The sequence below is a fragment of the Rhamphochromis sp. 'chilingali' genome, assembly GCF_963969265.1.
Source record: "Rhamphochromis sp. 'chilingali' genome assembly, chromosome: 19".
NCBI lineage: Eukaryota > Metazoa > Chordata > Actinopteri > Cichliformes > Cichlidae > Rhamphochromis > Rhamphochromis sp. 'chilingali'.
Window position 1 is genome coordinate 33,766,866 of NC_137946.1, and position 18,597 is coordinate 33,785,462.

Here is an 18,597-nt window from a genome sequence, read left to right on the forward strand (position 1 = left end):
CCATTCTGACTGCAACTAATGGAGGATTATGAAAATTATAACAAGGACAGGCTTGTATCGCTGGATTCTAAAAAACGACTGTAAAAAACAACATGTTATTCTTAAAAGGAAAAAAACAGGAGGAGAAGCTTCTAGTTAATTTAGGATAATCACTTAGTAGACAGTGTGACAGAAACATTCATTGCTTCTTTCCAAATGTACTCTAAGGGTAAATCTTAGCCCCCGCCGTGACAGCTAAAAGTTTCAGTTGACAACATAGATTATAAACAAGGATGGGTCTGATGGTCTGGTCTCTGAGACCATAAATAAGTGCACTCAGACATCTGGGGAGAATAAAAAGAAGGACGTAAAGAGCATTCTGTATGAGCAGAGACACTCTATTTGAAACTGTTTTTGAGGTGAGTAAAAGTAATGCATTGTTCACAGTTGAAGAGAGGCTGAAGCCGAGCTGCACCAGATGTAGCAGCAGGGTGTTACGAGCCTTCCCGGCTGAAGCTTTGTCTGTGGAGGCCGATCTAGCTGCCAACATAACACCTACATAGGAGCAAGTGACTCCAACAAAAGCTGACACAAACAGAAAGCAAGTGTAAGCTTTGTCATACTCATGAGATACAGGTGTGAGAAACATGAGAAATGTATTACAAACATATCTTTTCAACTGCAGACGCTGCAGCTCTTCAAATGGAAATTCTAACAGCAGCAGAACTCGAATGAGAATATTCAGTGAACAAAAGATCCAAATCGTAATAATGGACACCTCTGTGTTTCTGATGGTGATGATAGTAGCGTGCCTGAGTGGGTAACACACAGCTACATATCGCTCCAGAGACATCAGCACCAGAGTGAGAGGAGAGATTTCATTGGTGAGATTAGCAAACATGACAAGAATACCACAGACAGGATAAGGTAACGTTATTCTACAAATAGACATCATGTATAGTATCTGGCTCACTGCCATCTGTAGCGTGTCTGCAAGAATGAGGTTATACAGGAGAATGTAACGGCAGGTTTCACGAAACACTGATTTACTCCTCAAGGTGAACAACATGATCACATTAATGCAGAAGAAAACACAGCATGGTAATGTAGTCAGGGAGGAGAGCAAACCTCTTTCTAGGTCATGCAGTCCAACAGAGATGTTGGTCTGAGATATATCAGACATATCAAAAGAAACATTGATATCATTAGACAAGAAGAATGCAATAAGTTTCTATTCTTATAAATTCTGGTTTAAAACTCCAGTTGTTTACCTGTGCAGGTAATTATCAGGCTTTAGTCTGTGCTTGGTCCTATGGAGGGCTGGTCTGCCAGCTTTGCCTGCATTTGAATGTCATATATATCATTTCCTTTACAACACAGAGTCATGTGACACAGTTATTTGTCAGCATGGTAAGCAGGCCAGTAACAGATGATGTAATCGAATTTATCACACTGACTGATTGGTTCACACAGTCTCTCCACATGTGAACATGGCCTCTCAGTGCCACACCAACACGTTCTCACTCCCATCTCGTGTGACGCATCGTCAGGCTCCCTCTGCGTCACTTATCGACGCGCAGGGTACCCCCCTCGCGTCGAGAAGTGACGTGCAGGGTCCTCTCATTGATTACTGTAGAGCTCCCTAAACGTTGCTTATTGACGACAACAGATTGCCGCGGAAGAGCCTGTTGTCCGTATATTTATATATTTCCGAAATCACATTGTAGTGACGTATACTGAACACAGTAAATTATATAATGTACCTAATGTAATGTAAGCTACCTGTTAAGTTAGATAATGTATTTCACTAGCTGATTCAGCTCAGAAACCTTTGAACAAAAACCAATCGGGAGCTATGAGAATCTGGCGTGTTGTTTTTACTTCTCCTGTTGTTCTTTACAGTGTGTTATAAGTGTTGAATGCTTTGAGCTAAACGATGCCGATGCTAGATGCGATGCTAGCTGCTAATAGCTGTTAGCCACCCCACCCCACTGAAGCCATATTCCGATCGGGGAGGTATTCAAGTAGAAGCAATAGCTCTGTTTATATTAGAATGGTTATGTCTTAATAGATATGAGCATATTTCAAGTTTAATAGTATTTGCACTGAATTAAGTTACATTTGCTTGTAAGCCTTAAGGATGAATGTCGCTTTCATTGCTATGACTGTTTACATTACTGTTTAAGCTGCTGATGTTCTTTGTTGTGATATAATTTTGATAAAAATGTTGATACTGGTACAAACAATCAAATCAAATCAAATCACTTTTATTGTCACATCACATGTGCAGGCACACTGGCACAGCACATGCGAGTGAAATTCTTGTGTGCGAGCCCCACAAGCAACAGAGATGTGCAAACACAACAACACAAACGAGCAAAATACAAGAATGGCCAACCTGAAACTAATAAATATATGTACAATATATAATAGTGTATGCATTTCTGGATGTGTATACTAAATATTTTCCTACGCGTGTGTGTGTGTGTGTGTGTGTGTGTGTGTGTGTGTGTGTGTATACACATTTTTACAAATTAAATAGTAAAAAAATAAAATAAATAATAATAATAATAATAATAAAATATATAAAATATACAGAGTTGAATATGTGCAAAACAAGTGGCATTTATATACAGTGTGGAGTGCATAATGTTGAAGTTCCAGTAGTGAAGCTGAGGTGTCTATGACGTGTTCAGCAGTCTGATGGCCTGATGGAAAAAGCTGTCTCTCAGTCTGCTGGTACGGGACCGGATGCTGCAGAACCTCCTTCCTGATGGAAGCAGTCTGAACAGTTTATGGCTGGGGTGACTGGAGTCCTTGATGATCCTCCCCGCTTTCCTCAGGCACCGCTTCCTGTAGATGTCTTGGAGGGAGGGAAGCTCACCTCCAATTATCCGTTCAGAGCACCGCACTACTCGCTAGAGAGCTTTGCAGTTGTAGGCGGTGCTGTTGCCATACCAGGTGGTGATGCATCCAGTGAGGATGCTCTCAATGGCACAGTGATAGAAGGTCCTGAGGATGCGGGGGCTCATGCCGAATCTTTTCAGTCTCCTGAGAAAGAAGAGGCGCTGCTGCGCCTTCTTCACTATTTTGTTTGTGTGTACTGACCACGTAAGATCCTCAGCCAGATGTACGCCAAGGAACCGGAAGCTGCTCACTCTCTCCACAGCAGCGCCGTTGATGGTGATGGGGGTGTGTACTTCTCTGCACCTCCGGAAGTCCACTATCAACTCCTTTGTCTTTGCGACGTTGAGGGTGAGATGGTTGTCTTGACACCAGTGGGTCAGGGCGCTGACCTCCTCCCCAAGTTACTGTAACTCGTGTAACTTGGTAAAGCTAAAGGGAATGCCATTTGTGATTAATGCATTTGGAAAAGAAGTTAATGAGCTCATGTTAAGAACACAAAATGGGAAAAGAAATTGATTGTTCTGCACTGTTTGTGTAGATTGGTTTTTTTGAATACTAGAAGGATTCTGGAGAACCACTGACAGCGAGAACAGCCCAAATGAGATCCTGGATGATCGTGAAATGGTGTGGCCAGCCATGCGATCGGATTGTGGGATTTGCCTGAGAAACTGATTCGAGCAACCCTGGATTTCAGATAAGCCCTATGCACTACTTTTCCTACCCGGATAATAGGGTTTGCACACTGACAATTCCCCTACAGTACACCTGTTTGGGTTTTCAACGACTTGAAAGGACAATTCAGACTGGACAATTCAAACTTCACAACAGGAACACTTTAATCTGTTTCATTCATTCCAAAGAACTCTGATACTGTTCAGTATAAATCTTCCATTTAAATGTCTTTATTTTGTTTTGTTTTACCTGTATTCACCTTTAAAATGCACTATTAGTGTGCCATTTGGGTTATAGAGATTGAAAATGTGACGTCATTCAAGGGGAAAACCGCAAAGGATTGTGTGAACTCGTGGCAAGAGCTACTAGCGCACACAGGCTTTCAATTGAAATCAGTTACACAGCGATAAAAAGAAACCAAAAATGGCAAGAAGCTGTTGTATTATTAACTGCACAAGCCGGGCGAGCAACAGCCACGTGAAGCCGACGGGTAAAGCGATTGGTTTTTATCGGATTCCGGCGTGGAGCAGAAATTGTCCAAGCCATGTCTCCGAAGTCAAGAAGAGGCGACGGATGGCCTGGATTGCTGCTATCCGAAGACCTAATATAACGTTCGAAAACACTCCACCTCACATGTTAGTCTGCTCCAAGCATTTCCACAAAGGTAAGTGTTTTGTAGTAGTTAATACGCCTTATATGGCGCTGAACAGAAATCATCGCGCTATGCTCCTTTGATCATAAAATGATCTTGTCTTTGTCTGTATGCATGTGTGTTTTTCAGCACCTGTCACTACGGAAACTACAGCTGAGATCCAACCACAGCAGATAACTCCACAGCACGAGGATGAAGATCTGCAGGACTGTAAAATGTGTTCTCTAAGGTGTGTTTTGTTTTGTAATGTGTTTTGTTGTGCAGCTGTTTTTTTTATACAAATCAGCAAATAATGCACAACGGTATACTATTTTGCCTTTGTCCTGTAAGCTTCAATAGTAACATGTAACACTGTTGTCAGTTATAAATAAAGACAGTCCTGATGAAAGACTTGTGCAACACTTACTTTATTTGTATTGGTTCTGACACTGTATATCAGTACAAACTGAAAAGAAAGAGATTGCGTCGGCCCATTCTGGACATAAAGAGATAATTTACAGCACAGCTGTAAAGTGCAGTGGTGCAAATCGGCAAATATTTACAACAAAGTATGACTGTTGTGACAGACATTTATAGCAATGTAAACATCTTATAATTCACTGTGAGTGACAGAACAACAGGTAACACAAACCATAGAGTGCAGAGTACAGGAAGATGGGTCCACCTTAAAGTGACACTAAACATGAAATCACAATAAAGTCCTTCAATATAAGAGTTGTCTCTGAACGGGTGTAATTGAAATACTGTCTGGTTAGTTTTCTATGCAAGCTTTTTTCTTTCGTTTTTTTTTTTTTTGTCACGGTAACATCCATGGAATGTGGCCCTTGTGAAACACTGGGTTCTGGATCAGTGTAGTGATTGGCCAAGAGCTCAGGCATCACAACTTTGTAGAAGAAATCCTGAGCGACAGGCAGCATTTTAGCCCACAAGTCTACATCTGGCATCACACGTGTAATAACACAAGCTTCTGTTGTCCACACAACAAAGTCACAAAAGTGTGACTTTGTAACAAAGATCTGGGTTTGGACCTGCTTGTAGTAGATGTGTGTCTGTTTCAACTCCACCCTTCCATCTGTTAACCTCAGACAAAACCTGTCATCTTCACAGGCCTGCAGGAGGTTGTTGTTGCGGTGTTTATACGGGCACTTGATTTCCACACATCCTTTACCACAACATTCACATTTTACGAGGGCATCAGGGGTGGCACCCAATTCTGGGAATGAGGGGTTGATTATGAAACCACACTTATCCACTTTAAGTTCTTTATGCCGCACCTTTCTCTGTGAGGTGTACCACTCTCGTGTTGTTTTCACTGTCTCTTCCCCACTTGAATTGTTGCGGTTCATGGTCGGAGAGCTGATGTGAAAGTTTTTGTGGGTAGCACACTTTCTTGACAGTTGACAATGCAGGAGTGGCAATGGAGGTGGACACAACTGCATGTATGTTTGATGCAGTTATTCTTCCTGCTCGTGCTGTGCCAAAGATCACATTTGTGCTGCTCCCTGGTTTTCTCTTCCAGTGCCTCTGCCTCGGCCTTTGAGACAACAACACTGTGCTTCAGACGATCGCAGTGCTACAGAAGGACAGATAGCTGACAGCCCTTCATCTGTGGGTCATAGATGCGTAGCAGTGATTTGGGGAGGACACGAGGCTGGACAGGGTCAGCATATTGGTGGCAGAAGTCCTCCATAACGGTGCATAGGCCTGACCGGTTTTCATGCATTAGATCTGTGAGAGGCTTTAAATTGGCCAGTGTACGCACTTGTAGCGAACTGCCACCAGTGCGAGTCCAGATTTTGGCGTTTGGAGAATAGTCACTTTGTCCAGCACTAAAGGATTGGTCAAGTGCCCTTTTTCTTGCTGCACTTGTGGTGTAGTCAATTGTGTGTCCAGGTACTCCTTGCACTCTGTTGATGTTGGAGGGCATTATCCAGTAAGTGTGGACATCTGTTGGTGTGATATTCCCTCGTAGGCGCACAGTTGTGTCAACTTTGTAAAGGAGAGCCGCCACATGCACACACTTCTCTGCCACACCTGCCATGCATGTGCAATGTGCACTTTCAAAGTCCCCATTTGATTGCAGAATAACCCAGGGCTGAAGAGGCTTCTGGCTGAGGCTGAGTGATTTACCTGAAACAGTCAGTGCAGAAAAACGTGTTTGTGAGGACAGAATGTACAGTAAATATTCAGATTGTCCTGGTACAATATTGCATTTTTCTTCTGTTATTACCATGGTACATAGACAAAAACATATACTTTTATTCACAGGATATATGACAGATTTTTGTATCACTAATTGCCCTGTACAATTACAGCATACAATATTATTGTCACTGCTATATTTCTGTAATGCGAACCAGAAATTATTTCCACTACTAATTAATTACCGTTGAGCTCAAAGGTTATATTAATAAATGGTTAACAAATGTGTATTTATGACGACGATTTGTGAGACTGGTAAACTTACCTTTGTTCGTACGATGGTCTTTCGTTCTACACGGTGCATTTCAAGGTCCTGCACCCATCCGTCGGTAAACTGTACCTGGGCTTGTTGCAGTGACCTGAAGTTACTAAACTTCATGAGTGTATGCACTCACTCCAAGAACCGTATGATTATAAATCTGAGCGTGGTGAAAGTTGGGCAGCACACTGACGTCCTTTGTCCACTCTGTGTGCTCGTACGGGTCTAACCCTTTCACTGTCTTTGTACAGTCCGGCATTGTTCTCCTTCATTTTGTACATTCCTATTTCGTGGAACAAAGAAAAACCGAGAAGGTATTGGAACCGACAATGAACTTCTTGCGGTGCTGCAAATGCGTGCATTTGATGCGGCGCTTGGATTGTTTTGCCACGAGTTACCGGCATGCAGTGCGCGAAAGTCACGTGGTCTGTCAATCTCTATTGTGTTGTATATGTATATAAATGGTACTGAGGCAATAAAGGTCCCAGTTATTCACTTCCAAGCCAACTCCTTTTGTGAGTCTCCAAAACAAAACCTCCTCCTGAACCTAGTAAGATGTCTAGGGTCTCTATTTGAAGTGAGAGTGTACTGGTCCTGAGTAGAGGCGCTACAGACACTTGGTGAATGGACTCCCATTCGATGTGAGAACGTAATCCATCTGTTTGCAGAGGGAAAGTGTGATTTTTTTAAATGAACTTTTTGGGGGTGCATAACATTAGCTGGCACAATGTTAGCTTGGATTTGACCTCTGAATTCAACCTTGTCATGCGATGACTTCAGAAGATCAGGGTTGAGGTAACGCAGTATAGGATGAGATTTTATCCAGGTGCCAGTCATGCACCCTCTCTTCCTTGTGTTTTCACTTCTTTGATGAAGGAGATTTCTTCTCAGATGATAAAATATAGATATGATTCATATCTTGAATTTGAAGGTGTACACACAAATTCAAATTGGTTTCTAACGGTTCTATGATTTCTCCTCCAGCTTTATATATGAAAATGTGATTAGGCAGAATGTGCATCTCACACCTCTGGAGTACGGGTTGGCCAAGGGGAATGATTAGCTGAGTGGAAAAATATAAGTGACTGTTGAACTGGGAGTGTGGAGTGTAGATATATTTGTAGCCTCAGTATCGCTCTGCGTTGGTTGGAAAGAGTGACACAACACATGACGGGAGTGACACCTGATGATGTCCTTCATGAAAATGGCAAGTGTTTAAATCATGCTTGTTAAGCATGATGGTGTTATGGAGGTGAAAACTGTCTATATATAGCAAATGTCTATATTAGGCCCGGTGGTATGATGGAAACACTAATTCTGAAAAAAAAAAGGTTAGTCATTGGTCTGAGTCAAAGTCGAGGTATGTGACAGTTTACTTCGGCAATGACTTTAATTTTCCGATCAGCAGCAGGATCAAGAACAAGGAAGAGTTTGGCGAAAAGCTGAAATTTTATATTTGAAAATAAGTCTGGATCAGTTTAATATGAGAAGTATACATCTTGCAGAAACCCAGCAGATAATCTGAGGCTTACTTTTATTAAACCATTTCAGATTCCAGGTGAAATATTGCAAGTTACTGACTTCGTTTCTGATGACAGCATAGGTGGTACATGAGGACAGGTCTGATGGTCTGATCTCTTAGCCCATAGACTAGAGAACTCAGGCATCTGGGTAAGATAATAAAGCACAAATAAAATACATTCTGAACCCATAAAAATATTGTCATTGTTATGGTTCTTGAAAGGGCAGCGAGCAAAGGGTTATAAATAGTAGAGGAGAGACTCAGGCACAGCTGCATCATATTCAGCAGTAGAGTGTTTCGAGCTTTACGTGCTAAAGCTTTGTTTGCAGAGGCCAACCTGGCAGCTAATATCACACCGATATAAGAAAAAACGACTGCCACACCAGCTGATACAAACACTAAACATGTGAAAGCGGTGTCATATTGATCAGACCTTGTCCCGAGTAACAGAGCTATTTTAGAACAACTGTCTTTGATCTGCAGGTTTTTCAACACTTCAAATGGGAAAAAAAAGATGACTCGAGTGAGATTATTTAGTGAACTGATAATCCAAATCACAACGATAGCAGCCCCTGTGTTTCTGATGGTGATGATGGTAGGATACCTCAGTGGGTAGCACACAGCTACATATCTCTCCAGAGGCATCACCGAAAGGGTGAGAGGGGAGATCCCAGTGGTGAGATTGGCCAACAAGCTGAGACATACACATACAGGATACGGCAATTTTACTCTAAAAATAGAGAGCAGGAAAAGAACTTGACTCTGTGCCAGCTGCACAGTGTCTGCAAAAAGGAGGTTATACAGAAGAATGTAACGGGGAGTGTCACGAAACACTGGCTTACTCCTCAGTGTGAACAACATGGTCCCATTAAGGAAGAGAAAAGTAAAAGATGGAACTGTTGACAGAGTGGAAACAATAATTACCCTCAGTAGGTCCTGATACTGCACTTCAAAAGACATGTTAGTGTAAGACTGAGATACATTTGACATTGCAGAAAATTTATGACATGTAAAACAAATCTGTTGAAGTCAATGTAGCACAGAATCCAAATAATTGCTGTATTCATAAAGGAGAAAAAAACATTAAAATATCTCACAAAAGCCTGGTGGTTGATAAAAATCCCAGTCCCACAAAAAGATTTTACTGTTCCTTCTACTGGCAGTCATCAGCTCAGGATCTGTGTTTGCCCACTGTTGGCAGAGCTCTTCTACAGAGTTGGCCTGACATTGCATACAATTTATTAGTTCTGTCCTCGCAACCTTACAGTGTCATGTGACACTCAGTTGCAGTGTCACATGACACTGATCACTAATGAGCAATGTAAACATCCTTCTTTGTTTTTGCCCATCCCGTTTGGTTCTTTAGCCATCAGAATTTCTGTCTGAAGGCCAAGGAAGATGCCCAACAGATTTACTTTGGCAAGTGGATCATCACAGCCTTGGTCCATTTGATTGTACTTTGTTATTATTATTTGTTTATTTTATTTTCAGTTCTTACCACCTTACCACTGTTCTTAGTTTTTACCACCAAGCCATACGACACCTCAACCACAACACTTAAACACACACAACACAGCACTCAGAAGCTACCCTGCAGCTTCACAAGTACTCTGTTTAATCTGCACTGGTCACTTCACTTTGTCATTGATATTTATATTTAAGAAGGGGGACCGGAGGGTGTGTTCCAACTACAGGGGGATCACACTCCTCAGCCTCCCTGGGAAAGTCTATGCCAGGGTGCTGGAAAGGAGAGTTCGTCCACTAGTCGAACCTCGGATACAGGAAGAACAACGCGGTTTTCGTCCTGGTCGCGGAACACTGGACCAGCTCTTTATCCTCTCCAGGATACTTGAGGGTGCATGGGAGTTTGCCCAACCAGTCTACATGTGTTTTGTGGACTTGGAGAAGGCATTCGACCGTGTCCCTCGGGGTGTCCTGTGGGAGGTGTTGCGGGAGTATGGGGTATCTGGCCCATTGCTACGGGCCATTCGATCCCTATACAACCGTTGCAAGAGCTTGGTTCGCATTGCCGGCAATAAGTCAGACTCGTTCCCGGTGGGTGATGGGCTCCGCCAGGGCTGCCCTTTGTCTCCGGTTCTGTTCATAATTTTTATGGACAGGATTTGTAGGCGCAGCCAAGTGGCGGAGGGCTTTCGCTTTGGTGGCCTCAGAATCTCATCTCTGATTTTTGCGGATGATGTGGTTCTGTTGGCTTCATCGGGGGAGGGCCTCCAGCTCGCACTGGAACGGTTCGCAGCCGAGTGTGAAGCAGCCACATTAATCTCATCAGATTTGTGGTTTTGTTTAAATCAACTGCAGAAAATCAGTTTTCATGTCATTTTCAAATACTGCGCAAATATTTTTTTGACCATAGTTAACAACAATTGCATGTATGTGTCAGGATCTGGAGACTCGACTGGAAAATTCCATCAGGCACCTGAGTTCCTTGGTCTCCACCCCAGGGCGGAGTCATCATCCCTGCTGCAGTCCTGCACACCTGAGACTGATTCGGGGCAAACAGGTTGAGGATTTAAGGACCCCTCAGACTCTCCTTCACCTACAGTTCATCAACGACCTCTCGTTGGTATTGACTCTACGGCTTTTTACGCTCGTGCCACTTTTTCCTTGTTAACTTTGGTTTCATGCGCTTCAGATTCCCTGGACCTTCTTTGCTATCACCCTCAACCTCAGCTCTCCGTGGATCATCTTCATATTCAGGAATAATACAAGGACCCTCACCTGCCTGCTCTCCAGCCTCACTGACCACCTTGGACACAGCGGAACTTAGGTCTGCCAGCCTCTCCACTACTCCCCTGGACTATCGCTGCCTCTCCCTCAAAGCGAGGTTCACGCCGGTCACCAACGCAACCGCTCCGTTCCCGTCGAAACCTGCTAGACCCCCGTTCACCTCCACTGTCACACGGTTACATCATTAGCGACACCCTGCCTCATATTCACTTGTTGACTAAATAATAAACACTGCAAAACGTTGAGCCGTCTCTGTTGTGGTTATCTGCAATCGAGTCCGATCTAGCTATCGGCCCGTGGCCACAGTGACATTATGTCAGCATGTCATTAGGAAAAGACCCGAAAGACTGTACTTTCAACTATCAGTTTTTATATCTGGTAAATATATACTTTTTAAATGTGTGTTTTTATTGAAAGAAATTTGTCACTCTGTGTTTTGAAAATTGATATAGTGTGAAAACTATTATAGACATTATTACAAATCAAGAACAACCTGCCGTAATAGCAATCAGCAGCAAGTAACAGTAAAAGGTGCATAACAAAGAGACAACAGATTAATTATTCATTAATAATACAACAATACATCTCTCACATAAAACTGCTGTGTGGGAAATTTCAAACAACAGAGCTTCACCGTTTGCCCAGGTTATCTGCAAGTAGAAGACCCACCGAGAAATCTTTCTGGTATAACAAATAGACATCAACTTGAAAAAACAACAGGAGAGTGGAAAATGCCCCCAAACAAAAAGTTTTAATCATAACGATGACAATAAGCAGCCTGAATATTTTACATGTAATCATTAAGGTTGTATTTATGATGAGTATCTTCGTGAGCCTCTTGTAAAATTGTCTCAAAACTGGCTTCCACAGTGGCATAAACAAATAGAATTTATACAAAATATTTGACTGGAGACAGGAGGTGGAGTACAAAAATATTAAGGGTCACAGTGCTGTGGAAGACATCGTCCCTCGTCCCTGTACCAAAGACGCCACGTCCCAGTGGCCCCCAGGATTACAGGCCCGTGGCACTGACGTCCCACATCACGAAGACCCTGGAAAGGCTCATCGTGGACCAGCTGCGACCCATAGTAAGACCACATCTGGATCCCCTTCAATTTGCTTATCAGCCTCGTCTCGGAACTGAGGACGCCATCATCTACCTGCTCAATCGTGTCTACACCCATCTGGACCAGCCGGCGAGCACTGTGAGGGTCATGTTTTTGACTTTTCCAGTGCTTTCAACAGCATCAGGCCGACCCTCCTGGGTGATAAGTTAGCAGCGATGCAGGTGGATGCTTCTCTGGTGTCCTGGATTGTTGATTACCTGACAGGAAGACCACAATATGTACGTCTCCCACAGTGTGTGTCTGACAAGGTGATCAGCAACACAGGGGCACCACAGGGGACTGTCCTCTCCCCCTTCCTCTTCACCCTCTACACCACAGACTTCAGCCACTGCACAGAGACCTGCCATCTTCAGAAGTTTTCTGATGACTCTGCGGTGGTTGGATGCATCAGCAGGGATGATGAGACAGAGTACCGGGCTGTGGTCGACTCCTTTGTCACGTGGTGTGAGCAGAATCATCTGCAGCTCAACGTGGCAAAGACCAAGGAACTGATCGTGGACTTCAGGAAGACCAGGAAACACTTGACCCCCGTTTCAATCCAGGGGGTCAGTGTTGACATTGTGGATGACTGTACATACACTTTGCAGTTATTTATTTGTAAAAAATGTTTGGAATCAAGTCTGACTTTTGTTCCACTTCTCACGTGTGCACCACTTTGTGTTGGTCTTTCACCTGGAATTCCAATAACATTGATTCATGTTTGTGGCTGTAATGAGACAAAATGTGGGAAAGTTCAAGGAGGCCGAATACTTTTGCAAACCGCTGTACCTCAGAGTACACATAGATAATAAACTGGACTGGGCTAAAAACACCACTGCACATTTCAGGAAGGGCCAGAGTCGTCTCTATTTTCTGAGGCGACTGAGGTCCTTCAACATCTGCCAGAAAATGCTGGGGATTTTCTATGAGTCTGTTGTGGCCAGTGCGATCCTCTATGCTGTTGCATGCTGGGGGAGCAGGCTGAGGGTCGCAGATGCCAACAGACTCAATAAACTGATCCGTAAGGCCAGCAATGTTGTGGGGATGGAGCTGGACTCCTTCAAGGTGGTGTCGGAGAGGTGGATGCTGTCCAAGATAAAGACAATGTTGGATAACACCTCCCACCCACTCCATGACACGCTGGTCAGTCACAGGAGCACGTTCAGTGAGAGACTGAGATTACCCATGATGCACCACTGAACGACACAGGAAATCTTTCCTGCCTGTGCAACTCATCCACTTAACACACTGTATACTGCAACAGCTACACCCTTTTTGGACATGTTCTTCCCTTTTCAACCATTTATTAATAAGTGACTTTATGGATATATATGCATGTATATATGGTGCTATTCTTAGTTGTGTATTGTCTGTCTTTTTTAGAGATGGACCGATCCGATATTACGTATCGGTATCGGTGCGATACTGACCTAAATTACTGGATCGGATATCGGAGAAAAATAAAAAATGTAATCCGATCCATTAAATATCACGAAAGCACCTCGCAAAACTTGCAGCACGCCGTAACTCACTTCAGAACGTTAGCACGTCGGAGCAGTATGCATCACGTGATAGAGCGGCTGTGGCATGCGGGACCTGTCGGTGGTCTGGATAGCATTTGAAGCTTCGCTAGCAACCCGGCATTTCATCTCCGACAAAGTTATCCCGAGAGAAGTAAAGCAAGTGTGTAAGTCCATCTCTGAATGTTTGTAAAGCATTCCCACGTTAAGCTTAACAAGCGACTGCCTCTCCTCTCCGGCTGCTACTTCAATCATGAAACTGCTTAATGATCAGCTGATCGGCTTTTCTGTCGCGAGTCCGTGTCTCTTGTTTGTTTTTGGCCCACTTTGCACCAGAAAGAGGAAACCAGCGGCTGAACAACAGCAGCACGTTTAAGCTTGATCAGCTGTTGTTAGAATGTATTTAATATTACTTTCTACACCAGGATCTTTTTCTACGTAGCTGACGCTGGTAACTGTGCAGGGGCGGAGCTAGCAAAGTTTAGCCAGGGGGGCCGATAGGGCATGAACAGGGAAAAGGGGGCACAAAGACATACTTTTCTTTCTTATTCTCATTTAAAATGTCGAGCTTTTAATAAATAATTATCTGACACCCAAAGTTTTAATTTGATGTAAAATGAATAGAAGTCAATTACTGTATACACACTGTCTTACAGACTACCTCAACTTTTGTGTGGACACAGTCGCCCCTGCTAAGACGGTACGGTGTTATCCTAATAACAAACCGTGGGTAACACAGGAAGTCAAAGCTGTCCTCAACATGAAGAAGAAGGCTTTCAGGAGCAAAGTGAAGGAGGAGATGAAAGCAGCACAGCGGGAGGTGAAACGCTGCCTGAGGGAAGCAAAGGACACCTACAGGAGGAAGGTGGAGCAGAAGTTGGAGAGGAACAATATGAGGGAGGTCTGGAATGGTGTGAAAACCATCACAGGCCACAACACCAAGAAAAGCACAGTGGGGGGGACTGTGGAGAAGGCAAACGAACTCAACAACTTCTTCAACAGGTTTGACCAGCCCACAACCCCCCCACCCTCACCCTCACCTTCACTACAGAGTCCTCTCCCCACTCTCCTGCCTCCCTCGCTTCCCCCCCTTCCTGACACCATGACACCCCCCTCCTCCAATCCCTCTCTCAGCAGCAAGACATCTCCCCCCCTCCCCTCCTCCCAAACATCTCCCAGTGTCACAGTGGATCAGGTCAGGAGGCAACTGAGGAAGCTTCGCCCCAGAAAGGCAGCAGGCCCAGACAAGGTGTGTCCTAGGATGCTAAAGGCATGTGCTGCTGAACTTGGGGAGCCGCTACAACGAGTCTTCAACCTCAGTCTGCGACTGGGGAGAGTGCCCGCCCTATGGAAGACATCCTGCATCGTCCCGGTCCCCAAAAAGAACCGGCCCAATGAGCTGAATGACTTCCGACCGGTGGCACTGACGTCACATCTTATGAAGACTCTAGAGCGGCTCTTCCTCAACCTCCTCCGACCACAGGTACAACATGCCCAGGACCCACTACAGTTTGCATACAAGGCGGGTGTCGGAGTGGAGGATGCCATCCTGTACCTCCTACACAGAGCCCACTCACACCTGGATGGGGGAAAAGGCACGGTCAGGATACTGTTTCTTGACTTTTCCAGTGCCTTTAATACCATCCGGCCCTGTATGCTTCAGGAAAAACTGAACAGGATGGAGGTGGACCCCTGCCTGGTGGCTTGGATCTCCGACTACCTCACCGACAGACCACAGTACGTCAGGCTGAAGGACATCACGTCTGACACTGTGGTCAGCAGCACAGGAGCACCACAGGGAACTGTGCTGTCCCCTCTTCTCTTCACCCTGTACACCTCTGACTTCTGCTACAACTCTGAATTATGCCACATTCAGAAGTTTGCAGATGACACGGCCATCATGGGGTGTATCTGGGATGATCAGGAAGAGGAGTACAGAAGTCTGGTGAGGAACTTTGTCGCATGGAGTCACACAAACCACCTGCAACTCAACACCTCAAAGACTAAGGAACTGGTTGTGGACTTCGGGAGGTCTAGAGCAGGTCCACTGCCGGTTCAGATAGAGGGGGAGGAGGTGGAGGTGGTCAACAAGTACAAGTACCTCGGGCTGTGGGTGGACAATAAACTGGACTGGTCATGCAACACAGAGCACCTGTATAAAAAAGCCCAAAGCCGACTGTACTTCCTCAGGAGGCTGAGGTCTTTTAACATCTGCAGGAAGCTCCTGAGGATGTTTTACCAGTCGGTGGTTGCTGGAGTACTTTTCTATGCTGTGGTGTGCTGGGGGAGCAGCACAGCAAAGAAGGACTCATGCAGGCTGGAGAAACTGATCAGGAAGGCTGGCTCTGTGGTCGGCATGAAGCTGGACACTCTGGTGACAGTGGCAGAGAAAAGGACATTAAAGAAACTGCTGGACATTATGAACAATGCTGGGCATCCTCTGCACACGGCCATAAACAACCAGAAGAGTCTGTTCAGTGACAGGTTGCTTCTCCCCAAGACAAGAACTAACAGACTTAAAAACTCCTTTGTCCCACACGCCATCAGACTGTTTAACTCCTCTCTGGAGGGGAGAGGGAGGGGAAACAGGAGGACAAAGGAGGGGGGAACAACTAAGCTGCAGTGCCTCTGCACCTCACTGTACAATACCTTGTGCAATACTTTTTGTAAATAGTCAACAGTGCAATAGACTCAATACTTGAAATGTGCAATTCACTTGTATTTTTATTTTTTATTCCTATTTATTCTATTTATCCCCTTCGTATATTTTATTTATATTGTCTCTGTATTTATATATGTGTGTGTGTGTGTGTGTGTATATATATATATATATATATATATATATATATAACAATTCTGTAACTGTAACTTCGGTCGTTGCTGTGCTTTTTGGAAGTCGAATTTCCCAGAGGAACCCACCCGAGGGATTAATAAAGTTCTATCTTATCTTATCTTATCTTATATAGTAACTATTAAGTCTAATATATATACCCTAGTAAGCTATAGCACTTTTTCCTTTGGGAAGGTACCATCTGTGCAGTCTGCAATTTTGTTGAAGAAAGATGTTGAATCTATTTAATATTTCTTGAAAAATAATTGATTTCTGTGCATTTTTTTTCACACTGCATCAAATTAAGGTTGATTACGTCGATTAAGCATCATGAGGTGGAGCGTGAGGGGTGGTTCCCTATTTTTTATTTATTTATTTTTGTTGTTGCTGGGAGTTGGAACCCTATCAGTTAGGTTGCTTAATATTTACGCTAAGTACTCTTTAAAATACCAGAATAGGGAGGATGGTGTAGGTCTAAGTTTATTAGATTGATCAGTATTGCTGAACTATGAAATATTTTTTTTGTATACAGGTATAACAGAATAGCTTTAGTGTAGTTGTTGTTTTAAACTTGAATATGAACTTGCAGACTTGCAAAATGCAGCAAGATATTTAAAAAAACAGTTTTGTTGATTAAAAAACACTATATCGGATTCATATCGGTATCGGCAGATATCCAAATTTATGATATCGGTATCGGACATAAAAAAGTGGTATCGTGCCATCTCTAGTCTTTTTTTACTGTCTTTTTACTGTTTGTTTATAATGGAGCACTGTAATGATAAAGAATTTCCCCTAGGGATCAATAAAGTATTCTGATTCGGTAAGCGCCTCAAGCAGACTTGGAAAATGTGGTAAAAAATGGCTACAGCTATCTATGCTTCGTTGAACAATAATACCTATCGTTCATTTGTTGTTTGAAAAAATGAAAACTGTTGCTTTAAATCACGAGACTAAAATATGCAGACCAACAAAGGCCTCCATGCAAACTAAACATGTCATCCCTTGTCTTCTGCCACTGGGCATTTCAATCGACAGCACAGATGATATATGAGGACAGGTCTGATAGTCTGATCTCTTAGTCCATAAATGAGAGAAGTCAGACACCTGGGTACGATAATAAAGAGAAGATAAAAAACATTCTGAATGCGAACAAGTACTATCCTTGTAACAATCATTAAAAGAGGCACGAGTAATGGGTAGTAAATAGTTGAGGAGAGGCTGAGGAACAGCTGCATCAGATTCAAGAGCAGTGTGTTACGAGCTTTAAAGGCCAAGGCTTTGTCTGTGGAGGCTGACCTGGCTGCTACAATCACACCAATGTAAGAGAAAATGACTGCCACACCAGCAGCCACAACCACAATACAAGTGAAAGCTTTGTCAAAACGATCAGACTTTGTCCCGAGCAGAATAGCGATGTCACCACATAAGCCTTTCACCTCTAAATCACCCAACTCTTCAAATAGTGATAAAAACAACAGAGTGCGAATAATAATGTTTAAAAAACTGATGGCCCAAATCACAGTGATAGCTGCCCCTGTGTTTCTGATGGTGATGATGGTTGCATGTCTCAGTGGGTAGCACACAGCAACATATCTCTCAAGAGGCGTCACAACCAGCGTGAGAGGAGATATCACAGATGTGAGATGAGTGAAGTTGACAAGAAAAGTACATACAGGATATGACACTGTTATTCTAAGAACTGCAAGAAGAAAATGAATCTGACTCTGTGCCAGCTGCACAGTGTCCGCAAAAAGCAGGTTATACAGAAGAATATAACGGCAGGTCTCACGAAACACAGGTTTACTCCTCAGAGTGAACAACATGATGCCATTGATGAAAAGAAACACACAGGTCGGAAGTGTTGTCAGAGTAGAAATCATGACTCGTTCTGCTAACCCTGGAGACTGGACTGTGATGTTAGTGAGAGTCTGTGATGTGCTTGTCATTGAAGAGAAAATGTAAGACCTGAAATATTAAGCTGTTAAAATCACTGAAATACAAAAGTATAATGCCCAATATTTACAAGAAACACAAAACAAAATGCAAGTACAGTAAACAAGTACTATCCTTGTAACAATCATTAAAAGAGGCACGAGTAATGGGTAGTAAATAGTTGAGGAGAGGCTGAGGAACAGCTGCATCAGATTCAAGAGCAGTGTGTTACGAGCTTTAAAGGCCAAGGCTTTGTCTGTGGAGG

General features: G+C 43.5%; 2 protein-coding genes across 2 annotated transcripts; both read right to left on the bottom strand.

The window, feature by feature from the left end:
* Positions 1-202: 202 nt before the first annotated feature.
* On the bottom strand, positions 203-18,280 carry LOC308387015 (odorant receptor 131-2-like; the record flags this gene model as incomplete). Its single annotated transcript, XM_080866887.1, has 2 exons — positions 203-951; positions 18,124-18,280. The coding sequence occupies 2 exons, from the start codon at positions 18,278-18,280 to the stop codon at positions 203-205; spliced, it is 906 nt and encodes a 301-aa protein (XP_080723013.1).
* Positions 8,245-9,183, bottom strand: LOC308387017 (odorant receptor 131-2-like; the record flags this gene model as incomplete). Its single annotated transcript, XM_080866889.1, has 1 exon — positions 8,245-9,183. One exon carries the CDS (start codon positions 9,181-9,183, stop codon positions 8,245-8,247), a length of 939 nt encoding a protein of 312 aa, XP_080723015.1.
* Positions 18,281-18,597: the final 317 nt, after the last annotated feature.